This window comes from Myxine glutinosa, chromosome 9, assembly GCF_964187855.1.
Source record: "Myxine glutinosa chromosome 9, kmMyxGlut1.1, whole genome shotgun sequence".
NCBI lineage: Eukaryota > Metazoa > Chordata > Myxini > Myxiniformes > Myxinidae > Myxine > Myxine glutinosa.
The window spans coordinates 67,667,083-67,687,238 of NC_136269.1; the positions used below are offsets into that span (position 1 = coordinate 67,667,083).

The 20,156-nt window shown below is 44.1% G+C and overlaps 1 protein-coding gene across 1 annotated transcript in view; it reads left to right on the plus strand.

Annotated features, from left to right (window-relative positions):
* ABCC4 (ATP binding cassette subfamily C member 4 (PEL blood group)) overlaps positions 1 to 20,156 on the plus strand; it is a 157,296-nt gene that overhangs the window by 56,854 nt on the left and 80,286 nt on the right. The window contains exons 7-9 of the mRNA XM_078784419.1: positions 572 to 658; positions 18,533 to 18,629; positions 19,041 to 19,262. Of these exons, the coding sequence (XP_078640545.1) occupies positions 572 to 658; positions 18,533 to 18,629; positions 19,041 to 19,262 (406 nt within the window). The remainder of the gene's footprint in view (positions 1 to 571; positions 659 to 18,532; positions 18,630 to 19,040; positions 19,263 to 20,156) is intronic.

Sequence of the window (20,156 nt, forward strand, 5' to 3'; positions counted from 1 at the left end):
TATCAAGATCTCAAGAATGAAGTCAAAATATCTTGGAAGCTTAACAGCACGAAAATTGTAGCAGTGATAATTTGAGTAATGTAATGACAAAGAAGAACCTTACAAAGATCCTATAAATTATTCGTGGGAACATAACCACAAACGAACTGCAGCTGGCGGCTGTACGATGCTCAGTGACGATCCTAAAAAAGAGACCTCTGGACAAAACTCCAAGAACCACAAAATTTCACAACTTTGTCCATGAATCGAGATCCTTCACTGACAGAGGTGGATACTTTGAGCTCTGAGAGGACTCTGTTCTTTCTCCTGAAACCAGAATATGGAGAAAACAACCAACGACACACACACACACACACACACACACACACACACACACACACACACACACACACACACACACACACACACACACACACACACCTTTGTTTAAAATCCTAGTGCTATAAAGTCTCTCTACACAATAGCTATGAAAACAATGCACGGCATTAACATTGGTTCTGCACACATTCACGTGGTGTGTTGTTTGATACATGTAGATTGTACCATTCAATTGGATTGTCTGTCTTTGTAGGGCTGTCTATCAGGATGCAGACATCTATCTACTGGATGACCCGTTGAGTGCAGTGGATTCTGAGGTTGGCCGCTTCCTATTTGACAAGTGAGTATTAAATTTTTGTGACTGACAGCCAATAGGGAAGAGGCAGAAATTGCAGCACAATAGAAGTTGATGTTGTTTGTAACTTGGGACAACTCTGAGCAAGATGGCTGGCTGTAAGTACATTCTTCATCAATTCATTTGTACAGATAACATGATAAAGTATTTATTCAAGGGTTTTTTTTTTTGTTCATTGTCATTACTTCCGCCACCGAAGGTGGACAGAGGCTGTGGTTTCACTCCTGTCAGTTTGTTCTGTTTGTTTGTCTGTAAGCAGGATGTCTCAGGTGAGGGCTTTTACTGGTGCAGGCTGGTCGAGGTCTGAAGCCTCGTGTTGGCTTAACTGGTGGGGTGGCTGGCTTGGGATCCTGTCCTTGGGAAGTGGTCCTGAGTGTGAATCCCGGTCAGTCGTTGGATTAACACCAGGTGGGGTTGACTCAGCCTGTTATCCTTCTGAGCTCGGCGAAATGAGTACAAGTGTACTGGTAATAGGGGCACTGCATCAGTGGCACAACCGTGTGCTCAGCCAATGATGCTACCTGCAGCCCTGCATGCTGCATACGAAAGAAGAAGAAGAAGTTGATGTCCCACGGCAATGAGCAACTTGACCCGCGAAGGCAAGGAGCGATGTAAGTGAGGCACAATAAAGACAAGGAGTGATAAAGAGACAAGTGATGTAAGCAAGCGATGTGATCATCTCCTGAGGTCAGGACTGGTGCATCTCCTCTCCTGTGCTGTGCCAATCGCACTCTCTGGCACTGTGTTCCACTTCTGTCCTATTGTCCCAGGGTTTTTGGACCACCTCCCCAAGCGGCGGGTCTTATCACTGGCTGCCACTGGCGTGAGCGGCGCCTTGCTCTCACCACCCACCTTGTGGGCATGCCCATAAAGAAAGAGGTTTCTACCCCATCCGGCCTTCTACAGCGCATCTCGCCACCATAGCCTATGAGCATATGCCGACAGTTTGTTATTGTCCAAGGGTGCTCTCTTTGTGTCGTTTTCACAAACGCTTAATCCTGGCCTCACCTTTCAGACAGGAGGTTTATGTTACACAATCTTACCCTGACTATCTCAGAGGTTAACACTCACCGCCCACACAGTACACATATTACATACAACTTAGCTTAACAGGTCCCTCTTGCATGGCAATCTAACCTAATCAAAACACATGACCCATGTTACACTTGTTACACTTACTCTAGCTATGGAACCTCCCCCCTCGTCCACGTAACAATATATATTGTAACGGTTGGGGGTCTTCAATGACTGATGCACCTGCCAGGCGGGGAAAGGATGAGAGGTCTCCCCTTCCTCCCGTTGATGTGCATGCAAATCGGCATCCCAGAAAAACAACCATGGCAGATCAGCCTGATTTAAAAATAAATACACAATGCCCCCACGGATCCTCGATGGAACTTGTATAATTACGCCTTACTCATTCATATGGGGTGATGAGATGGACACAGAGAGAGGACAAGACAGAGAGAGACACAGAATGAATGTAACATTTTCCACGAAGCAATGCCCACTACACAGTGAGGAGTCTTTACAGTGGCCCACCTAGCTTGTCCTTCACCACGTACGTCCCACTGCAGGCTTTGCGTTAGCCTGGGATGGTGAGAGAGACCCTTGAGTGCTGAGTGGGATCACCAAAGAGCATGGTGCAGCAGCGAAAGAGGTGAACCGCGACAAAGGATACTTCTGAGGAAATTGTCAAACCTCGATTTTGCTGAGTTTTCTATATTGAAAACAGTGTAGAAGATGGAACCGACATCTTCAGACTATCTGAACTACATCATCTTTACGAAGAATGACTTGCCATTTTGGGATTTACGAAAACTGTCAACAAGTCGAGACTCAAGAAAAGGCATCGGAAAGAAAGAAGGAAAAGCATCATAGTGTGTGTGGAGATGGTTGTATAAAAAAGAAAACATGAGGTGCGAGTGAAACAAAAAGATGCGAACTCTGTTCTGTGGACTAGAACTGCAAGCGGGGAAACCTCATGGGGGGCTGTCTCACTTCTTGGTCTGAGGTGGCCTTTGAGGGTCAGACAGAGCATTCACCACGCTCTGACATTTTATTCCCCTCCCTCCCCTCCTCTATCCTGGCCATGCTGGCCTCGCCTTACCTGTTCTGGTCACTTCTCATTGCATTTGCTGTGCCGCATTCTCGTCATGCTAGGAGGGGGAGGGGGGGCATGAGGGGGTTGGAATATGCGAGTCCTTTCCAACGGCTTCGTTCCCTGCCTCGATCTCCCTTTGATCTTGGTTGTGACGTGATCGAGTGAAAGGCTTTGTAATGGGAGGGGATGGTGTAAATGAAAGAGATAGAAAGACAGAGCGATAGAGAGATAGAAAGGTCCCACAGTTGACGGTGCATGTCAGAGCAGAAACTCTACCATCAAGTCCAAGGAACTGTCCGTAGAACTTGAAATAGAATTGTGAGGAGACATATAGTAAGGGCATTTTATGAGATATTTCACAAATCTGTTAACTAAATTGTTACCAAAAAATTTCTTCACCAATATGTTTGTAAAGGTGTGTAATAACATGTGTTAAAATGTTGAAGTTCAACTCCCGTGGGAAACCCAGAAAAAAAGCTGTTGAATTCGGGTACTGAAAAATTATTTTCGAGAATTTTTATTTTTTTTAATCGGCCCTTAAGTAACTTATGAGGGGTCAAATAAGGGGTTTTCATGATTCTGAGTTGATTGTTAACATTTATATTTTCACTTTTACATTTACACACAAAGTAGCTTTTATTTCACATACATATATAATACTCAAGAGTTATTTCTCATTCACAATGTCAGAAGTTTCAACAGTCATTGTCTATGTCTTCTTCAGACTCAACAACATCATGACTGCAGTTTCTGCATGTAATGCCATTACAGACTCCACAGGCCGAGATGCACGTGACCCCATTCTTCTTGCAGCTGCATCGCCGGTTGCTGCAATCTCCATGACAATTACAGCTCGTGAACTGCAATAGCTCCTCAGGAGCCGTGGGGTCCAGTGTTGGAACTGGCTCATACCCATGCACACCTATTGTCCATCCATAGTCACGGGTTCAGAGACATGCTCTGTAGAAGGATCCAGTCCCGGGTCTGCAGGTAGGCACGGAGTGAATGTTGTGCAGCTGCACCCTCTGTTGGAGGTAGAGTCTCTGGTTTGATCACTCCTGCCGCTGCCTTCCTTGAGAACATGTTGTACCGAATTTCACCCAATGTAGTATCTCGTCCATGGTAAATGTACTTGAAAATCGCAGTACCAGCCTGAATCACTGTTTCCTTGGTGGCTTCTGTGTCAAGGAAGATGTCGATGTACTCAGCCGCGTCCCCTGGTTCTGGCAAAGGTGGTGCCGGAGAGGTGACTTCGATCCAACCCATTGAGTGAAAGGGAGTGTTTCCGTGAATAGAGACAATGTTTAAATCTATATTGTCTCCAACAAACTGAGTGACTGCATTGTTTGTTTCCCCAACCTCCATAAAGACCACCTGATCATTACTTGACAATTCACTTTCACTGGCTGGCACTTTGGCTGTCATCACTGATTGATCCTCAAGCGCAGCATCAACCGCAACCTTATCATTGATCTGTTCATCGGTTTCCTCCACAATGGTGTCAAGAGTGCCAGAAGTATCTGGAACATCATCTCCACTCCTACTATTAAGGAAGCAGTATTTGTAGTTTTGTGTCTCCGTGTAAGACTCGGTGTATCCCAGCCGGTGGAACTTGTTGAGCATCCATTTTGACCCAAATCTATGATCAAGTTGTATGGCAAGCCCCATTTGGTGTGGCAATACTCCAGACCGAGGTCGACAGGCCTTAATAAAATTCTGCCCCCAAACGGCAACCTTTTCGTCTGTCTTGACAATCGGTCTCAAGAACATCTGAAGGCTTGCAGGAACAAGTGTCAGCTGACTATCGATGTCAGTCATACTGTGTGTGGTGGGGTATGACTTTGGACCTAAATCAATCAAGGCAATATCATTGGATATGAACTTGAGTGCCGTCTTTATGATCTGAGTCTTCTCATCTCCATGGTCAAGATTAGCATGATGCCCTCGCAGAATATTGTCGGTGCCATCTTTGAGACAGAGTACATCTGCCCTTCTTTCCTGTGTTGTGAAATACAAGGTGTCTTCGTATTTCTCTAGAAGTTTTATCTTTAGCCAATGCTTTGAATAAGAAAGGCTCTTCTCTGGTGACTGATCAAACTCCTGCAGCTTTTCATGGACTTGGTCCATGTTCATTACCCCATGCTCTAATTCTGAGTCCAACCATTCGCAGAATTCAATAAAAACTGCCTCTCGCTCCTCATCAATACTCCTCTGTCCTCTCTTCCTTTTTCCTTCCTCATCAGTCTTGGACAAACTGTCACCTCTCGCAAACATAAGTTTGCATCGCAAATGGTACAGTGTTTCTTCTGCTACCAAGTCGTTGATCCCTTCCAGGCGTCCAGTGACTTCAGTGCCCCAGTCATCCCCGCGACTCCGTGCTGTCTTCAGCAAGCTTGCCTTCAGTGTATCTGCAGTCAAATTATCTGGCACTCTGTATTTCTTTCTAGCTTGTGCTGGATTATTTTTGTAGAGCTGGGCTGGTTGGTTGCAAAGAATGCATACATCCTTATACAGGAGGTCAACTGACTGTGATCTTCTAGAACTGCAGCCAGTTGATGAACTGAACTCACAAGTAGTGCGTCTTCTCTTCAACTTTGATGACTCTTTCTCTGCCTTTGATGCTTGAGCTGACTTCTTGGTGGTTGCAACAAAGTTGTTGTACAGATCATTTTTACACTTCTGGTGGTACCTCAGTTTTCCTTCCTTTTGAGCCTCCTTCATACGTTCCACAATAGTAACATTTTCGACAGTTTCTGCTTGTTTCAATAAAGTTGAGTATCCCTTTGGAGTTGCCTGTATGAGCCTTTCAGCTGGTGTATCCGAGCGTGCACAGATGAAGCAATTGAGCACAGGTGGAGTAACGTCTTCATCCATATTGCTAGACTCCATGTCCTGCAAAGTAGAAAATGAGATATATTTAGAAATTATTTTTCCACAAAGGAGTGTCTGTGGTGAAATATAAATGTTAACAATCAACTCAGAATCATGAAAAACCCTTATTTGACCCCTCATAAGTTACTTAAGGGCCGATTTAAAAAAATAAAAATTCTCGAAAATAATTTTTCGGTACCCGAATTCAACAGCTTTTTTTCTGGGTTTCCCACGGGAGTTGACCTTCAACATTTTAACACATGTTATTACACACCTTTACAAACATATTGGTGAAGAAATTTTTTGGTAACAATTTAGTTAACAGATTTTCATATGTTTCCCTTACTAATAGATCTGGGGAAGAGTATAAAACAATTTATAGAATATTGAAAGTTTCCAAGAGCCCAGTGAGCTCCATCATTAGGAAATGGAAAGAATATGGAACTACCCAGACTCTTTCTAAATCTGGCCGTCCGACCAAACTGAGCAACCGGGCAAGAATAACCTTGGTCAGGGAGGTGACCAACGACCCAATGACCACTCTGACAGAACTACAGAGTTCCATGGCTGAGGTGGAAGAACCTGCCAGAAGGACAACAAACTCTGCAGCACTTCACAAATCTCGTCTTAATGGGAGAGTGGCCAGACAGAGGCAAATCCTAAGAAAAAGGCACGTGACGGCACACCTGGAGTTTGCAAAAAGGCATGTGCAAGAATCTGAGAGCATGAGGCAAAATATTCTGTGGTCTGATGAGATAAAATTGATCTATTTAGCCTGACTGCAAAGCGTTATGTCTGATGGAAACCTGGCACACATCCGGGCACATCACCCATATAAGACCATCCCATTGTGAAGCATAGTGGTGGCAGCATCATGCTATGGGAATGCTTTTCAGCAGCAGAGATTGGGAGACTTGCAATGTTAGAAGCAACAATTGATGGAGCCAAATATAGGCAAGTCATTGAGGAGAACCTGCTTCCAAGTGCAAAAGATCTTAGACTGCGGTGAAGATTTAAATTCCAACAGGACAATGACCTCAAGCATACAGCCAAAGCAACACTGGAATGGCTTCAGAACAAGAACATGAAAGTCCTTGAGTGGCCCAGCTAAAGCCCGGACTTGAATCCCATTGAGAATCTGTGGAAAGACTTGAACATTGCTGTTCACCAACGCTCCCCATCCAACTTGACAGATCTTGAGCAAATCCGCAGGAAAGAATGGGAGAAACTCCCCAAATCCAGGTGTGCAAAGCTGATACAGACATACCCAAGAAGACTCGCAGCTCAATCGCTGGCAAAGGTGCTTCTACTAAGTATTTACCCAGGGTGTTGAATAATTATGTAAATTTGATATTTCTGTATTTTTTTGCCATTGTGGGGTAAAATAAGACAAGGTGAGGAACAGGTGAGCAGGAATGACCCTCACGGGTATATATAGATTCCAGATCCAAGACAACAAACTATATTGAGGCAGATCGCTTGGTTCCACTGATGATAATCCCGAAACCACAAATCTTGCAATGAGGGGAAGGACAGGAAGGAGGTGCAGTGCAGATAGGGCTGGTGGTGTAAGTGGGACGGCGAGACTTATCAAGGAGGGGAGATGAGGGGCATGTGGATTGTAGACCCACGTGCTCCCACAATATCATTTTGAATTTCATTTAGCGATATCATCATTATTAGTGGTCTTTGAAAAAACTAAGTAGCCCATGTTCAACAGGAGGTCCAATTTGGTCTATCTGCCAAGTGTGGTTGCAATTGGCCCAGTAGTTTGGGCATGAATGGATTGGTATTTCACGCACACATAGACAGACAGACAGACAGAAAATGCCTTTTATTTATAATATACCAGCTGAATGCACCCGGCATTGCCCGGGTGCTTTTTGAATGAATTTAATCTTCTGTACATTTGTCTGACGCGAGCCCAGTATCAGTTAGTGCTCAACGATTTCTTCTTCTTTCTTCTGTCGGGCCCCGTGAGAGAGAATTTTGAAAGCATGTGTTGCAATCAGTTTGATATTCCTATTAAGTGAATAAGTTGTACTTCAAGAGAATTTTGAAAGAAGAAGAAGATTTATTGCGAAATGGGCCCAGCCCGGTTGAGGCGGCCTCGACCGGCCTCACCACCTAACCTATAACCTTCCCGGGGCCCGTCCCGACATTTTTAGTTCTTTTTGAATGAATTTACTTCTGTAATTCAGCTTTTACTCGCGGCCATAGAAGATTGACTACTATAATTCAGCTCAGCTTTTAATTGTGAAATGGGCCCAGCCCGGCCGAGACTGCCTCGACCGGCATCACCACCTAACCTATAACCTTCCCGGGGCCCGTCCCGACATTTTTAGTTCTTTTTGAATGAATTTACTTCTGTAATTCAGCTTTTACTCGCGGCCATAGAAGATTGACTACTATAATTCAGCTCAGCTTTTAATTGTGAAATGGGCCCAGCCCGGCCGAGACTGCCTCGACCGGCATCACCACCTAACCTATAACCTTCCCGGGGCCCGTCCCGACATTTTTTGTTTCAGAGGTTTCCTCCTATCTTTCACCGTTCAGGAGATTAGCGCATGCAGATAAACAAACAAGCAAAAACTTTCTTTTATATATATATAATAGAATAAGAATATAGATAAATAAATATATATGTACATCTATCTATATATATATATATATATATATATATGTATATATATATATATATATATATATATATATATATATATATATATATATATATATATATATATATATATATATATATATATATTATATATGTATATGTATATATATATATATATATATATATATATTATATATGTATATATACTACTGTGTTCAAAAAGTATCCGACCTTTATTTTTCGTGCGTAAAAAAAAAGAAGCTAGGGAGGCGTTGATTGGTGCACGTATGTAGGCGATCCTAATGCGCACGCTTGAATTTTTTCCCACCTGCAGAAGCTGTCATTCGACGGCAGACCGCTGATGAGTGAGGACATGTAAGTGAGCACCGTCGGATTTTCGTTTTTGACAAAATGACGGAAAAACTTGAACAACGCTTGAACAACGAACAACAACGAAAAACTTTTAGCTCTTTCACGAGCCTCGATTCGGTATACAAAAAAAAAACAAAAAAAAAAAACGCTACTGCATCAAATTTGGTGTAAAGCTTGGCGATTCCCAAGTGGAAACGATCCGCAAGATTCAACACCGTTCATTCCATTATGAATAAGGATTTGGGCTTCAGGAGAATCTCAGCGAAGTTCGTACCAAAGCTGCTAACGATTGAGCAGAAGCAACTCCGTTTGGAGATCGCACAGGACATGCTGGAGACTGTGAACAGCGATCCCAGCTTCCTCAACACAGTGATCACTGGCGATGAGTCCTGGGTTTATGGGTACGACCCAGAAACCAAGTTGCAGTCATCACAATGGAAGCATCCAACATCCCCGAGGCCAAAAAAGCAAGGCAGGTCCGCAGCAATGTCAAAGTCATGCTGACCGTCTTCTTCGACTCCAGAGAAGACATCATGCGGAATGCGACGGACCAGCTGCGCGCCATCCCAAAAGAGGCGTTCCAGTGCTGCTGCCGACAGTGGCAGAACCGTTGGGAGAAGTGTGTGGCAGCCCAAGGGGACTACTTTGAACGAGATTATTATAAAAAAATTTTTATCTGGATGCGAGTATCTTTTATGAACAAAGGTCGGATACTTTTTGAACACACTACGTGTATATATATATATATATATATATATATATAAATATATATATATATATATATATATATATATATATATATCTATCTATAATTCCAGTAATCTCTGTCTGTACGTTTGTACGTTTGTCTGTGACCGCTGTTTCTCGACAACCACGGGTCCGATATACTTTTAACTTGCCAGGTATATTGCTGGGGACCCGAGGATGTGCCTTTTCAAGGTTTCATATTAATCGGACAATTACTTACCGAGCTATGTCCAAAAAACGATTCAACCAATCAGAGAGCAGCGAACGATCGCGTGTGCCGAACGTGGCGGACACACTCTGCCTCGGATGGCACATTTGACAGCGTATTCATTTATTTCACGTTGGAAAACTATGTTGCCGTTAAACTATGTTTTAATAAAGTTTTAAAACTAATAAAAACGAATTTGCGATTCATTCGCTTTCCTGCGCGTTTGTGCACGCGATGGCGATTGCTTTACCAAACTCCGGAAGCCGTTTGCTTTGGACCAAACCATTTCATGTAAATAGAGGGGGGGGATATAATTTTAGATATAGATATAGTACGGGCAATGCCCTAGTATCTATAATTCCAGTAATCTCTGTGTGTTTGTTTGTTTGTACGTTTGTCTGTGACCGCTGTTTCTCGACAACCACGGGTCCGATATACTTTAAACTTGCCAGGTATATTGCTGGGGACCCGAGGATGTGCCTTTTCAAGGTTTCATATTAATCGGACAATTACTTACCGAGCTATGTCCAAAAAACGATTCAACCAATCAGAGAGCAGTGAGCTATCGCGTGTGCCGAACGTGGCGGACACACTCTGCCTCGGATGGCACATTTGAGAGCGTATTCATTTATTTCACGTTTGCAAACTATGTTGCCGCTATGTTGGCGTTAAACTATGTTTTAAAACTAATAAAAACCCCGGGGGGATTGTCACTGTACTCGCAAGCCGTTCGCCGTTCGCTTTGGCGTTGCGAATGGACCAAAACATTTCATGAACCAAACCATTTCATGTAAAGCGTTCGCCGTTCGCTTTGGCGTTGCGAATGGACCAAAACATTTCATGCACCAAACCATTTCATGTAAAGCGTTCGCCGTTCGCTTTGGCGTTGCGAATGAACCAAAACATTTCATGTACCAAACCATTTCATGTAAATAGAGGGGGGGATATAATTTTAGATATAGATATAGTACGGGCATGCCCTAGTATATATACATACAGTATACACACACTAGCTCTAAATATGACATGATGCTGACATGATGCGCATAAATTATGCCAACGCATCACCTCCAAACTAGGATGGCGTCTGTGTGTCGCTCAGGTCTTTGAATACCGAGATTTATGATCACAAATTGATGAAGAAGAGCCGCCGATGCAGATTTCGCGCTTATGATGGGCTCTTTAGGATGACATACTGCCAAATCGTTCATTTGTGACCATGCTAGGTTGGTTAAATGAAAACTGAACCCTATACTGTTTCTCACAAGCCATCGCCAAGGGGCTTCTACTGGGCTTTCGTATAAAAGTGCACTTATGACTCCTCATGTCCTCATCCTGCATGTGATATGTACGAAGAGTTTGGTTCCAATATGGCAATGGCAACCACTTCCACGTTTTGCAAGTTCCCAGAAGCTTAACCAAGTTCTATACTGCAAACAACTGGCTTTGTTTCAAAATACAGCATCAGTCAGTTGCAGTGTCCAACAACACAATGGAGATATCTAGTTTCTGAATCAAACTTCTTATGCGGACATGCTCCTCCATGTTCACTTGACTGTTTTTAAATAAAAAAAAGAACTCCCTGTGTCTGTCTCCACATTTGTCGGGATACGTACATTGCCTTGGTATCAAGTTTCATCCATCCATTATGTAAAACACCAGCTACTTGCATATAATTGTGTTGTGATGTAAAGTCTTAATAAATGAGTCATTTAATTGGAATAGTATACTAGATGTTGGTTGGTCTATCTCGAGTCTGTATTGCCTGGCCTTTTTATGGCTTTAAGATGTGGCCCGCATGGTTTTTGTCATTCCTTATGAGGATTGTTGGTGTGAGACAAATGTAGGACTGAGTCTTGAGTCTTCAATGGTTTTTACTCCTACAAACCCGTTTATGTTGATGTTATCTTGCATTCTACATTCTTTATCTTGCATTCTATTCTTTACTTCTTCAGATCTTCAAATATACAATGCAATAAAAAGCATTTTTTTGACAATTACATGTGTGAATATTTAGTTATTTTCTAGGAATATACATTTTATTCCTCTGCTTAATAGTTCGTCAAGGTCAGGATATTATTGTTGTGTATCCTGCCTCCCCACTCAGCATCTGCTGCAACTTTACACCTCCTCTCTTATACTTTGCTAAAAATGAAACGAATCATGATTTGCAACAAAACAAAAACTGTCAGGAACTTTATTCTTCATCGACTAAAATCCCCGTCAAAAATGACGGGTCGAGCAGTTTATCTGACCGTGCAGCCTTGTGAACGTACCAAAGTTGTCTGAAGCCTTGGCCTAGTGTCAGGTGTGCTTATATCTTCTTTATTTATGAGAAATCATACGGACATAAGTGAACAATTGTTTTACTCTGCACGCGTTACACATCATGTGCAGCGAATTTCACCTCTCTGCGCCTTGTATTTATTGTTATTTTAAAAAACGCTTCTGTACACCACCCTTGAGGCTCGGTTTGCAAGCCACCGTCTACATTTCCAATAGAAGAGACATAATTACTCTTTTATGGAAAATGTTTTTTGCGTTACTGTAGTTTTATCCTCAAAAATAGACCGTAGTGAACACACATTCGTGTTAAAAGTCTTTCTTTAAACCTACCCTTATGAAGGGGGACAGACATCTTGCAAACTGGCATTCTGTTTTTTATGGTAGATGTCTTCGAATCCCAGCAAATATCACAGTTTCACCTTATCACTTAAAAGGGTCATCAAACAAACCCACCCATTTATTTCCATGGACCATGGTCAGCCACTGAAAGAGCTTTCAGTCTCTTGAACCTCCAGGCCTCACCATCAACCATGACCTCTCATGGGCCAACTACTTAGCAAAACTGGTCTTCAAAGCCAGCCCCAGTGTGGGCATCCTCCATAATGCCAAGTAATTCTATGAAAACTCAGAACATTCTTCCCTCCATAACTTCAAGCAAGCAGTCCATTACCATTTCATTTTAAACCCCCATCCCTCTGAAAATATTTCCTACCGCCATTAATCCAACAGACTTACTTACAGGTTACTGTATTTCCTCCTTTCGTCTCCTCTTTTCCTGTTCATTCATTACCTTGTTTGTGTCCAACTGTTGCCCCACTGTCAGTACATTACCTTTTGGTCCTCTGTCGCCTCAAACTCGGCTCTTCCATGACCCTAGATTTTGTATAAAATATACATTGTGTTGTTGTATTTAATTTTTATCTGATGTAAAGTCACCTGTGTTTGCAGAAACTAGTACTGTAAGATGAAACTTTGTTGGAACTAGGACATCGCGTTCGAAAAATTGAAATTTTATTTTGTCGAGCTTGAAATAATTAATGAAAGACTGTTCGGCTTGGCACTTTTTGCCCAACACGTAGCTGGAGGTCACATGTTCAACTCGACAACCTTAATTTTGTGTGGCATACTTGTCTCGAGTTTTGTATTTTCTTGGTATTATATAAAGTCATTTACGAGGCGTAGTCAACAAGACAACGAAAAATTTGGGCGTCACATTCCAACATCGTTAAACAAAACAAGGTGTGTACACAGTACACGTCATAACATCTTGAGCAGTAACAACACAACAACAACAACAACATGCATTTTAAGGCCATGTTCCCTGCTAGAGCGGGGGTTAGCCTTGCGGTCCCCATGACAATCTTCTCCATTTTGCCCTATTTTCTGCATCTCTCCTTGTTAACCCCCTTGCCCGCATTTCTTCTTCCACCATCTTTAGCCAAGTCTTTCTCGGTCTTCCCCGTCCTCTACTTCCTTCTACATTAACTTCCATCACTCTTCTCAACCAGTCACTTTCATCCTTCCTCAATACATGACCAAACCATCTCAACCTGTTCCTCTTCACAGCATCAATCACAGGCAATATTCCCATCATCTTTCGCAATTCATCATTTGTCTTCCTCTCTCTCAACGATACTCCGCACATCCATCGAACCATTCGCATTTCCACCCTTTCCAGCCTTCGTTGCTGCTCTACGTTCATTACCCATGTCTCGCTCCCATAAATCATAACACTTCTCACACATGCAGCATACACCTTTCCCTTCAGCTTCAGCGACACTCTCCTCCTCATCAGCATGCCACTCAGTTCCCGAAACTTCTTCCATGCACATCTCACTCGAGCAACCGTTGCCGAGTCTGATCCACCTTCTCCATTCAGCATGTCTCCGAGGTAGCAAAATGTTTTCACACCTTCCAGCTTCACGCCGTCTCCAAGATCCAACTCAACATTTCCTCCATCTGCAGCTCCCTCTGTGCACACCTTACATTTGAATGTAGCTGCCACACTGGTTAATGACCCTCTCAGACCACTACATTTTTGATGAACCCACTCAGCACACATTGTACATTGAATGGAGTTCACCCCGACACCCTTCCTACACACAGCACACGGCCACTTCCCAGTTCTTTCCACCTCACCACATGCTTTACCACTTGCCATCACCTTTGTCTTTCCGATATTCACCTTCAGACCTTTTGTCTCCATACATTCCTTTCACTTGTTCATCTTTTCCTTCAGTCCATCCATACTTTCCGCAATCAACACCAGATCATCTGCATACAACAACTCCCACGGTAAACCCTCCTTTACGGTCTGAGCCAGCACCTCCATCACAGCTACAAATAGTAGTGGACTTAGTACCGACCCCTGATGCACTCCCACCTTCACCTCAAACTCACCACTGTTCCCGTCCTTCGTCCTTACAGCTGTGCGTGCTCTTTTGTACATTGCCATCACTACTCTGATCAACCATTCCTCCACTCCTAACTTCCTCAATGCCCATGTCAATACTTTGCGTGGAACCCTATCGAATGCTTTCTCCAGATCAACAAACCCAAAAAACAACTTCTTCCTCTTATCCATGTACTTCTCCTGCAACTGCCTCACAAGGAAAAGCGCATCTGTCGTTCCTCTTCCTGGCATAAATCCAAACTGCATTTCGTCGATCTTCACTTTCTTCCTTATCCTCCTCTCCAACACCCTTTCCAATACCTTCATTCCATGCTCCAATAACTTTATCGCTCGGTACGAGCCACACTCCAGAGGGTCACCTTTCCCCTTGTATAGAGGGACGAGGGTACTCAGTTCCCAATCCACTGGAATGCGGCCTTCTTTCACCACCAAATTACAGATCTCTGTCATTCTCTTCACACCCCAACTTCCTGCTGCCTTCAACATATCTCCCACAACTCCCGTCGGCCCTCCCGCTTTTCCACTCTTCATTGCTTTTATCGCTTCCTCAACTTCCTTCTCAGTTATCTTCTCTGCCGGTCCTAAAACTGGGTTACTCTCTATGTTGCCATCCCATTCATTCTCTGTATTCAACAGCATTTCCATATATCTTTTCCATCTTCCTTTAATTCCATCTGGGTCGACAACGATTTGTCCCACTTCATCCTTCAAGCAACTCACCCCCATCACATCACACCTCTCTTTCGCTATCTGCTTTGCAATCCTGAATACTGCTTTCTGACCCTCTTCCGAATCCAAGCGTTCTCCGAACATTTTCCTACATGCCTCCTGCGCCTTTGCTACCTCTTTCTTTGCAGCCTTCCTGGCTGCCTTATAACTTTCATGCTCTGCTGTTTCTGCTCCCGTACCCTTCGCCTTCTGCCACTCTTTGAACTTCTTCCTCTTCTCGTCAATCCTCTTTCCAACCTCAACATCCCACCACCATGTTTCCGAGTGCCTCGGTGGTCCTTTTGTCCATCCACATACCTCACCAACGGCTCCCAACAGACTAGCTTTCATTGACATCCAACCACTTTCAAGCTCAACCACATCATCCTCTACCCTACTCAGCCTCTCTTTTAATGCCTCCCTTACTGTCACCTCTTTCAACCTCCACACCTTCATTCTCGGTTGGTACTTCACCCACCGAGCTCTCCTCGCACCTTTCACCCTTATGTCGCAGACAACCAAGTGGTGCTGTGAAACAGCCTCCTCCCCCGGGATCACCTTTGTGTCCCGGAGGTGCCCCCTATCTCGCCGACGCACCATCAGGTAGTCAACGGTTGTCGTCGACCCACCTGACGTGTATGTAACAAGCTTATTGTCCTCTTTCTGGAACTGAGTATTACAAATCAACAAATCAGCTCCATCAGCAAACTCCAAAATCCTTTCACCTTCTCCATTTCTCACACCATATCCGTAACCCCCATGAACTCCCTCAAAACCATCCATACTCCTTCCCACATGTCCATTCAGGTCTCCTCCCACCACAACAACTTCCTCATCTTTCACGTTTTCCATCAGCTTCTCTATCGCACACCAGAACTTGTCCTTCTCTTCATCGCTTCGACCAACCTGCAGAGCATATCCCGAGATGACGTTCACCAAGAGCTTTCCAATCATCATTTTCACCATCATCAACCTATCACTCACTCTAGTCACACTCACCACACTGTCTACAAACTCCTCAGAAAACAGGACACCAACACCATTCACGCCCTCCGGGCACCCTTGCCACACAAACTTGTATTTCTGTCCCTGCCTACCCTTCACCATTCTCACACCACTTCCCTTCCATCTCGTCTCTTGCACACAACATATGTCCACTCTTCTTCTGACCAATACTTCCACCACTTCTCCTGATCTCCCTGTCATTGTCCCCACATTCCATGTCCCAAACCTCAGAAACCGATCTCCACTTCGGGCTGCACCCTGCCCATATGTACTTGTGATTGTCATGGTTCTCTTTTTGAGGCAATGTTTTTATGGCCGGATGCCCTTCCTGACGCCAACCCTCTTAGTCGTCTCTTACGACACGCAGGGATACGGTGTACCTATTCTGACCAGGGTACACACTGGGAAACGTTTAAAACATGTAAATTCTGGGGGTGGGGGGGGGGGGGGAGGCGTCAGCATCACGGCTGCGGTTTAAACATATTCCAACAATATCCAAACAGAACGATGAAAAAAAAAAAAAATCCGGGAAAAGTCTCCAAGCGAGAACGTCGATTTGAGAAAGAAGGAGCAGAGGCGGAAGAAAACGAGATACAGGGGGCGGGGCACAAGCCGAGACGAGGAGGAGAGCGAACAAGCACGTGTCCGGGAGGAGAGAAAGAATCAATATATAATTCTTTGTCTCAGGAGGTGAGGTGAGGGGGAGAAAATAAAATAAAAGAAACAAGCAATACAGCGAAGGAAATAACCCAAACCGACAAAACACCGACGGGGGGAGGGAAGCCCCAAGTCACCAGGCCGCGCACGAGGTACGATTCAGAAAACGATTAACTACACACAAGTTTGCACGAACCACAAACCAACACCAACTAGAAACACACAATAACACGTACACAGCAAAATAACCAGTGGAAATTTGACAAAGACAAGAATGGGAAAACACTCAAACTTCGATGCCGTGGAGAGCTCGAAGCACGCCTCACTCGCCCGAGGAACCGGAAGTCTATATATCTTGAGCTTGTAATCTTGAGCAGTAAGCTGAACTTTTTTTTGTTTTAACTGAACACGCAACCCCATCTTTTTTGAACATGTTTTAACTTTTTTGAACTAAACTTTTTTGTTTTACTGCTCTAGTGAACTTTCATTCCCATTGAAGGCATTGATTGCCTTTTGGGAAGTGTTTTGATGATACATACATTTTATAAGAGGCTCTCCAGCAGTAGATTTGTGTCTTTTCAAAATGCTTTTGCGACAGTGCTATGAGATGCAATGCTCCATGTGGAATTCCAAAGATGCCCTACTGCTACAGATTGTCCATGGCTGCTCCAGAAATCTAGTTCATCCTCCAGATGCTCCACATATCTCAAATACCAAAGATTCTGTAAATAATATGCTCATGGTTTGTCTTCACGCTTTGCGCTCCACCTCTCCATTTGATCCCTCTTTAAGGAATTTTAGCAGCACAGTTTGAGTATCTCTTATCCATGGGGCGGTATGGATAAAAGTATCAAACACGCAATTTTGGCCTTGTGTACGAGTGGAGATCAAAATGTAAAAATTAATTGTACAAGTGTCGTTATTTAATTTTTATCTTCACACTCTGTACTTAGACTGTTCCAGTGACCATTTGCTAATCATATATTGATGACGAAACTATAATCATATGTTAATGACGAAACTTGTTGGGTTAGTTGGGTAAGTGAAAAGAACAAGCCGATTAGATTATGGTTCATGTCGGATCCATATCTGGCCTATCGGTGGGATACAAAACGTAAACCGTTCAACCTCGCGGAGGTATACTCTCTGCCAAGTGTTGTTGTCCCCCGTCGCACCGCGGAGCGAAAGGGGGACTATGGTTTTCCCCTCCGTCCGTGTGTGCGTCAGTGCGTGTGTGCGTCCGTGCGTGCGTAAGCGAACGACCGAATTCTAATTTGGTGTGTGGGTGCACCCACGTCCAAATCCAAGATGGCCACCGCCAAGTATGTCTGAACCTTGTGAGTGGAATATCTTGAAAAATAAGCGAAGTACCAACTTCTAATCTGGTGTGTGGGTGTATCTCGGCATAAGGAAGAACGCTATTGAAAATTGGGTCGCCACGTCAAAATCCAAGATGGCCGTCGCCATATATATGTCTGAACCTTGTGAGCGAAATATCTTGAAAAATAAACGAACTACTAACTTCTAATCTGGTGTGTGGGTGTATGTACGGATAAGGGAGAACGCTATTGAAAATTGGGTCGCCACGTCAAAATCCAAGATGGCCGCCTTGGGTCTTCCACTTTGTCAACTCGCATCACTTCACCGACGGGGGACCTAGGCGTAACGCTTGTTCTAGTTATGTTTGAGTGTAATATTTAATCCAACCCTCCCTCTCTCCCACTCCCTGACGCCACAGCACCCTCAGCCATACTTCACTCTTGTTTCTTTCTGCAGTTCAGTAAACGATTTGAGTTTTTGATTGACGTCATTGTGAAAGATGTTCGTGCCATTAATAATTGCTCATTATCTGCATGCAATGTCCTCAGCTGTATACGTGGGATCCTCAAGAAGAAACCCGTAATTCTGGTGACACATCAGCTCCAGTACCTCAATGCAGCAAACAAAATAATAATTCTGAAACAGGTGAGTGGGGCTTGTGGATCATTGACAAACACGTCAAACTATGATGGAGTAGGGGAAACGTGAATTGAGACACCCACTCAAACAGCTGTTTTCGCTAAATGAAAAAAGTGACAAGATCTTATTGGTGATGTAAGTGACAATACATTGGTGCTTACAACGTTATGATGTAAAAGGCACTTGACATAATTCACCCAAAATTTCTGCTTGAGGGTATATCCCACTGAACCCCAGTTACCAACCTCATATCTATGATTTGGCCTTAGACACAGTTTCCTCTGGAAGTATATCATTGCTTACTTGACTATCATATCATACAGTAATTATAATTGACTCATAATTGACTGCTCTTCTGGCTGTATTTAAATTATTTTCTCCTCCTGCTTCCTGATCTTTATACCTGATACCTCCCAGGGTAAAATTGAAAGTTCTGGCACCTTTGAAGATCTACAGAGAACAGGAGTGGACTTTGCTGCTTTGCTCAAAGCATCCAAAGAACATGAGGAAGAGGGAGAAACTGAACAGGAAGTCAATACCAAGCCTGCCATGAATCGTCAGCGCTCGATATCTGTGCGGACGCAGCGCTCGCACAGCTCTTCCATAATCTCAACTGCAGAATCTATCCCCGAAGATATTGTTAGTTGAGAAGGAAATGCATTTATTTTCCATCACCACAACTTTTGTTTCTAAAACCTGGTTCCCTTTCCCACATACAGTACAACCTCTTGTCATCTTCATTCTTCCACCAACCACCACTCACTGCCTACCCTCTCCCACACAATGCTAAGCATGGCTTCCCTCTCCCATCTATCACCTCTGATGGCGATCTCTCGCCTGTCCACTGCCTCTCGTTGCTTCCCTCTCCGACCGACCGCTTATTTCGGCCTTCGATCTCCAACACACCTCTTCTCACGACCTTCCCTCTCCCACCCATCTCTTGTTGCAGCCTTCCCTTTTTCACCCACCATGCCTAACCACTCTCACCTGCCACCTCTGCATTTTTCCCTCTCTCACCCGCTGCCTCTCCCAGCTGTCCTTCTCCCACATGCCGCCTCTCACAGCATTATTTCTCCCACCTGACACCTGTGGTGGCCTTCACCCTCCCAATCGACACCTGTGGCAGCCTTTCCTCTCTCATTCACAGCCTCAGATGTGCTTCCCTATCCAGCCTACTGCTTCTCGTGGCCTTCCCACTCCCACGTACTGCCATACTTGGCCTTGCCTTTCATACTCGCCATGTCTCATGGAATTACTATCTCATGGCATTCCTTCTCCCATGCCTCAATTCTCGCGGTCTTTCTTTTCCAAACAACCACCCCTGGCGGCCTTTCCTCTCCAACGCAGGGCCTCTGGAAACCTTCGCTCTCCCACCCTCCTCTCTCAGGCTTTCCCTTTTTGATCTGCTGCACTCAGGCCTTCCCTCTCCCACACTGCTACTTGTGTCCTTTCCTCTCCCATCCACCACCTATTGCGGCTCCCTCTCCCATGCACCACATGTCACGCACTTCCCTTTCCGAATCTCCACATGTC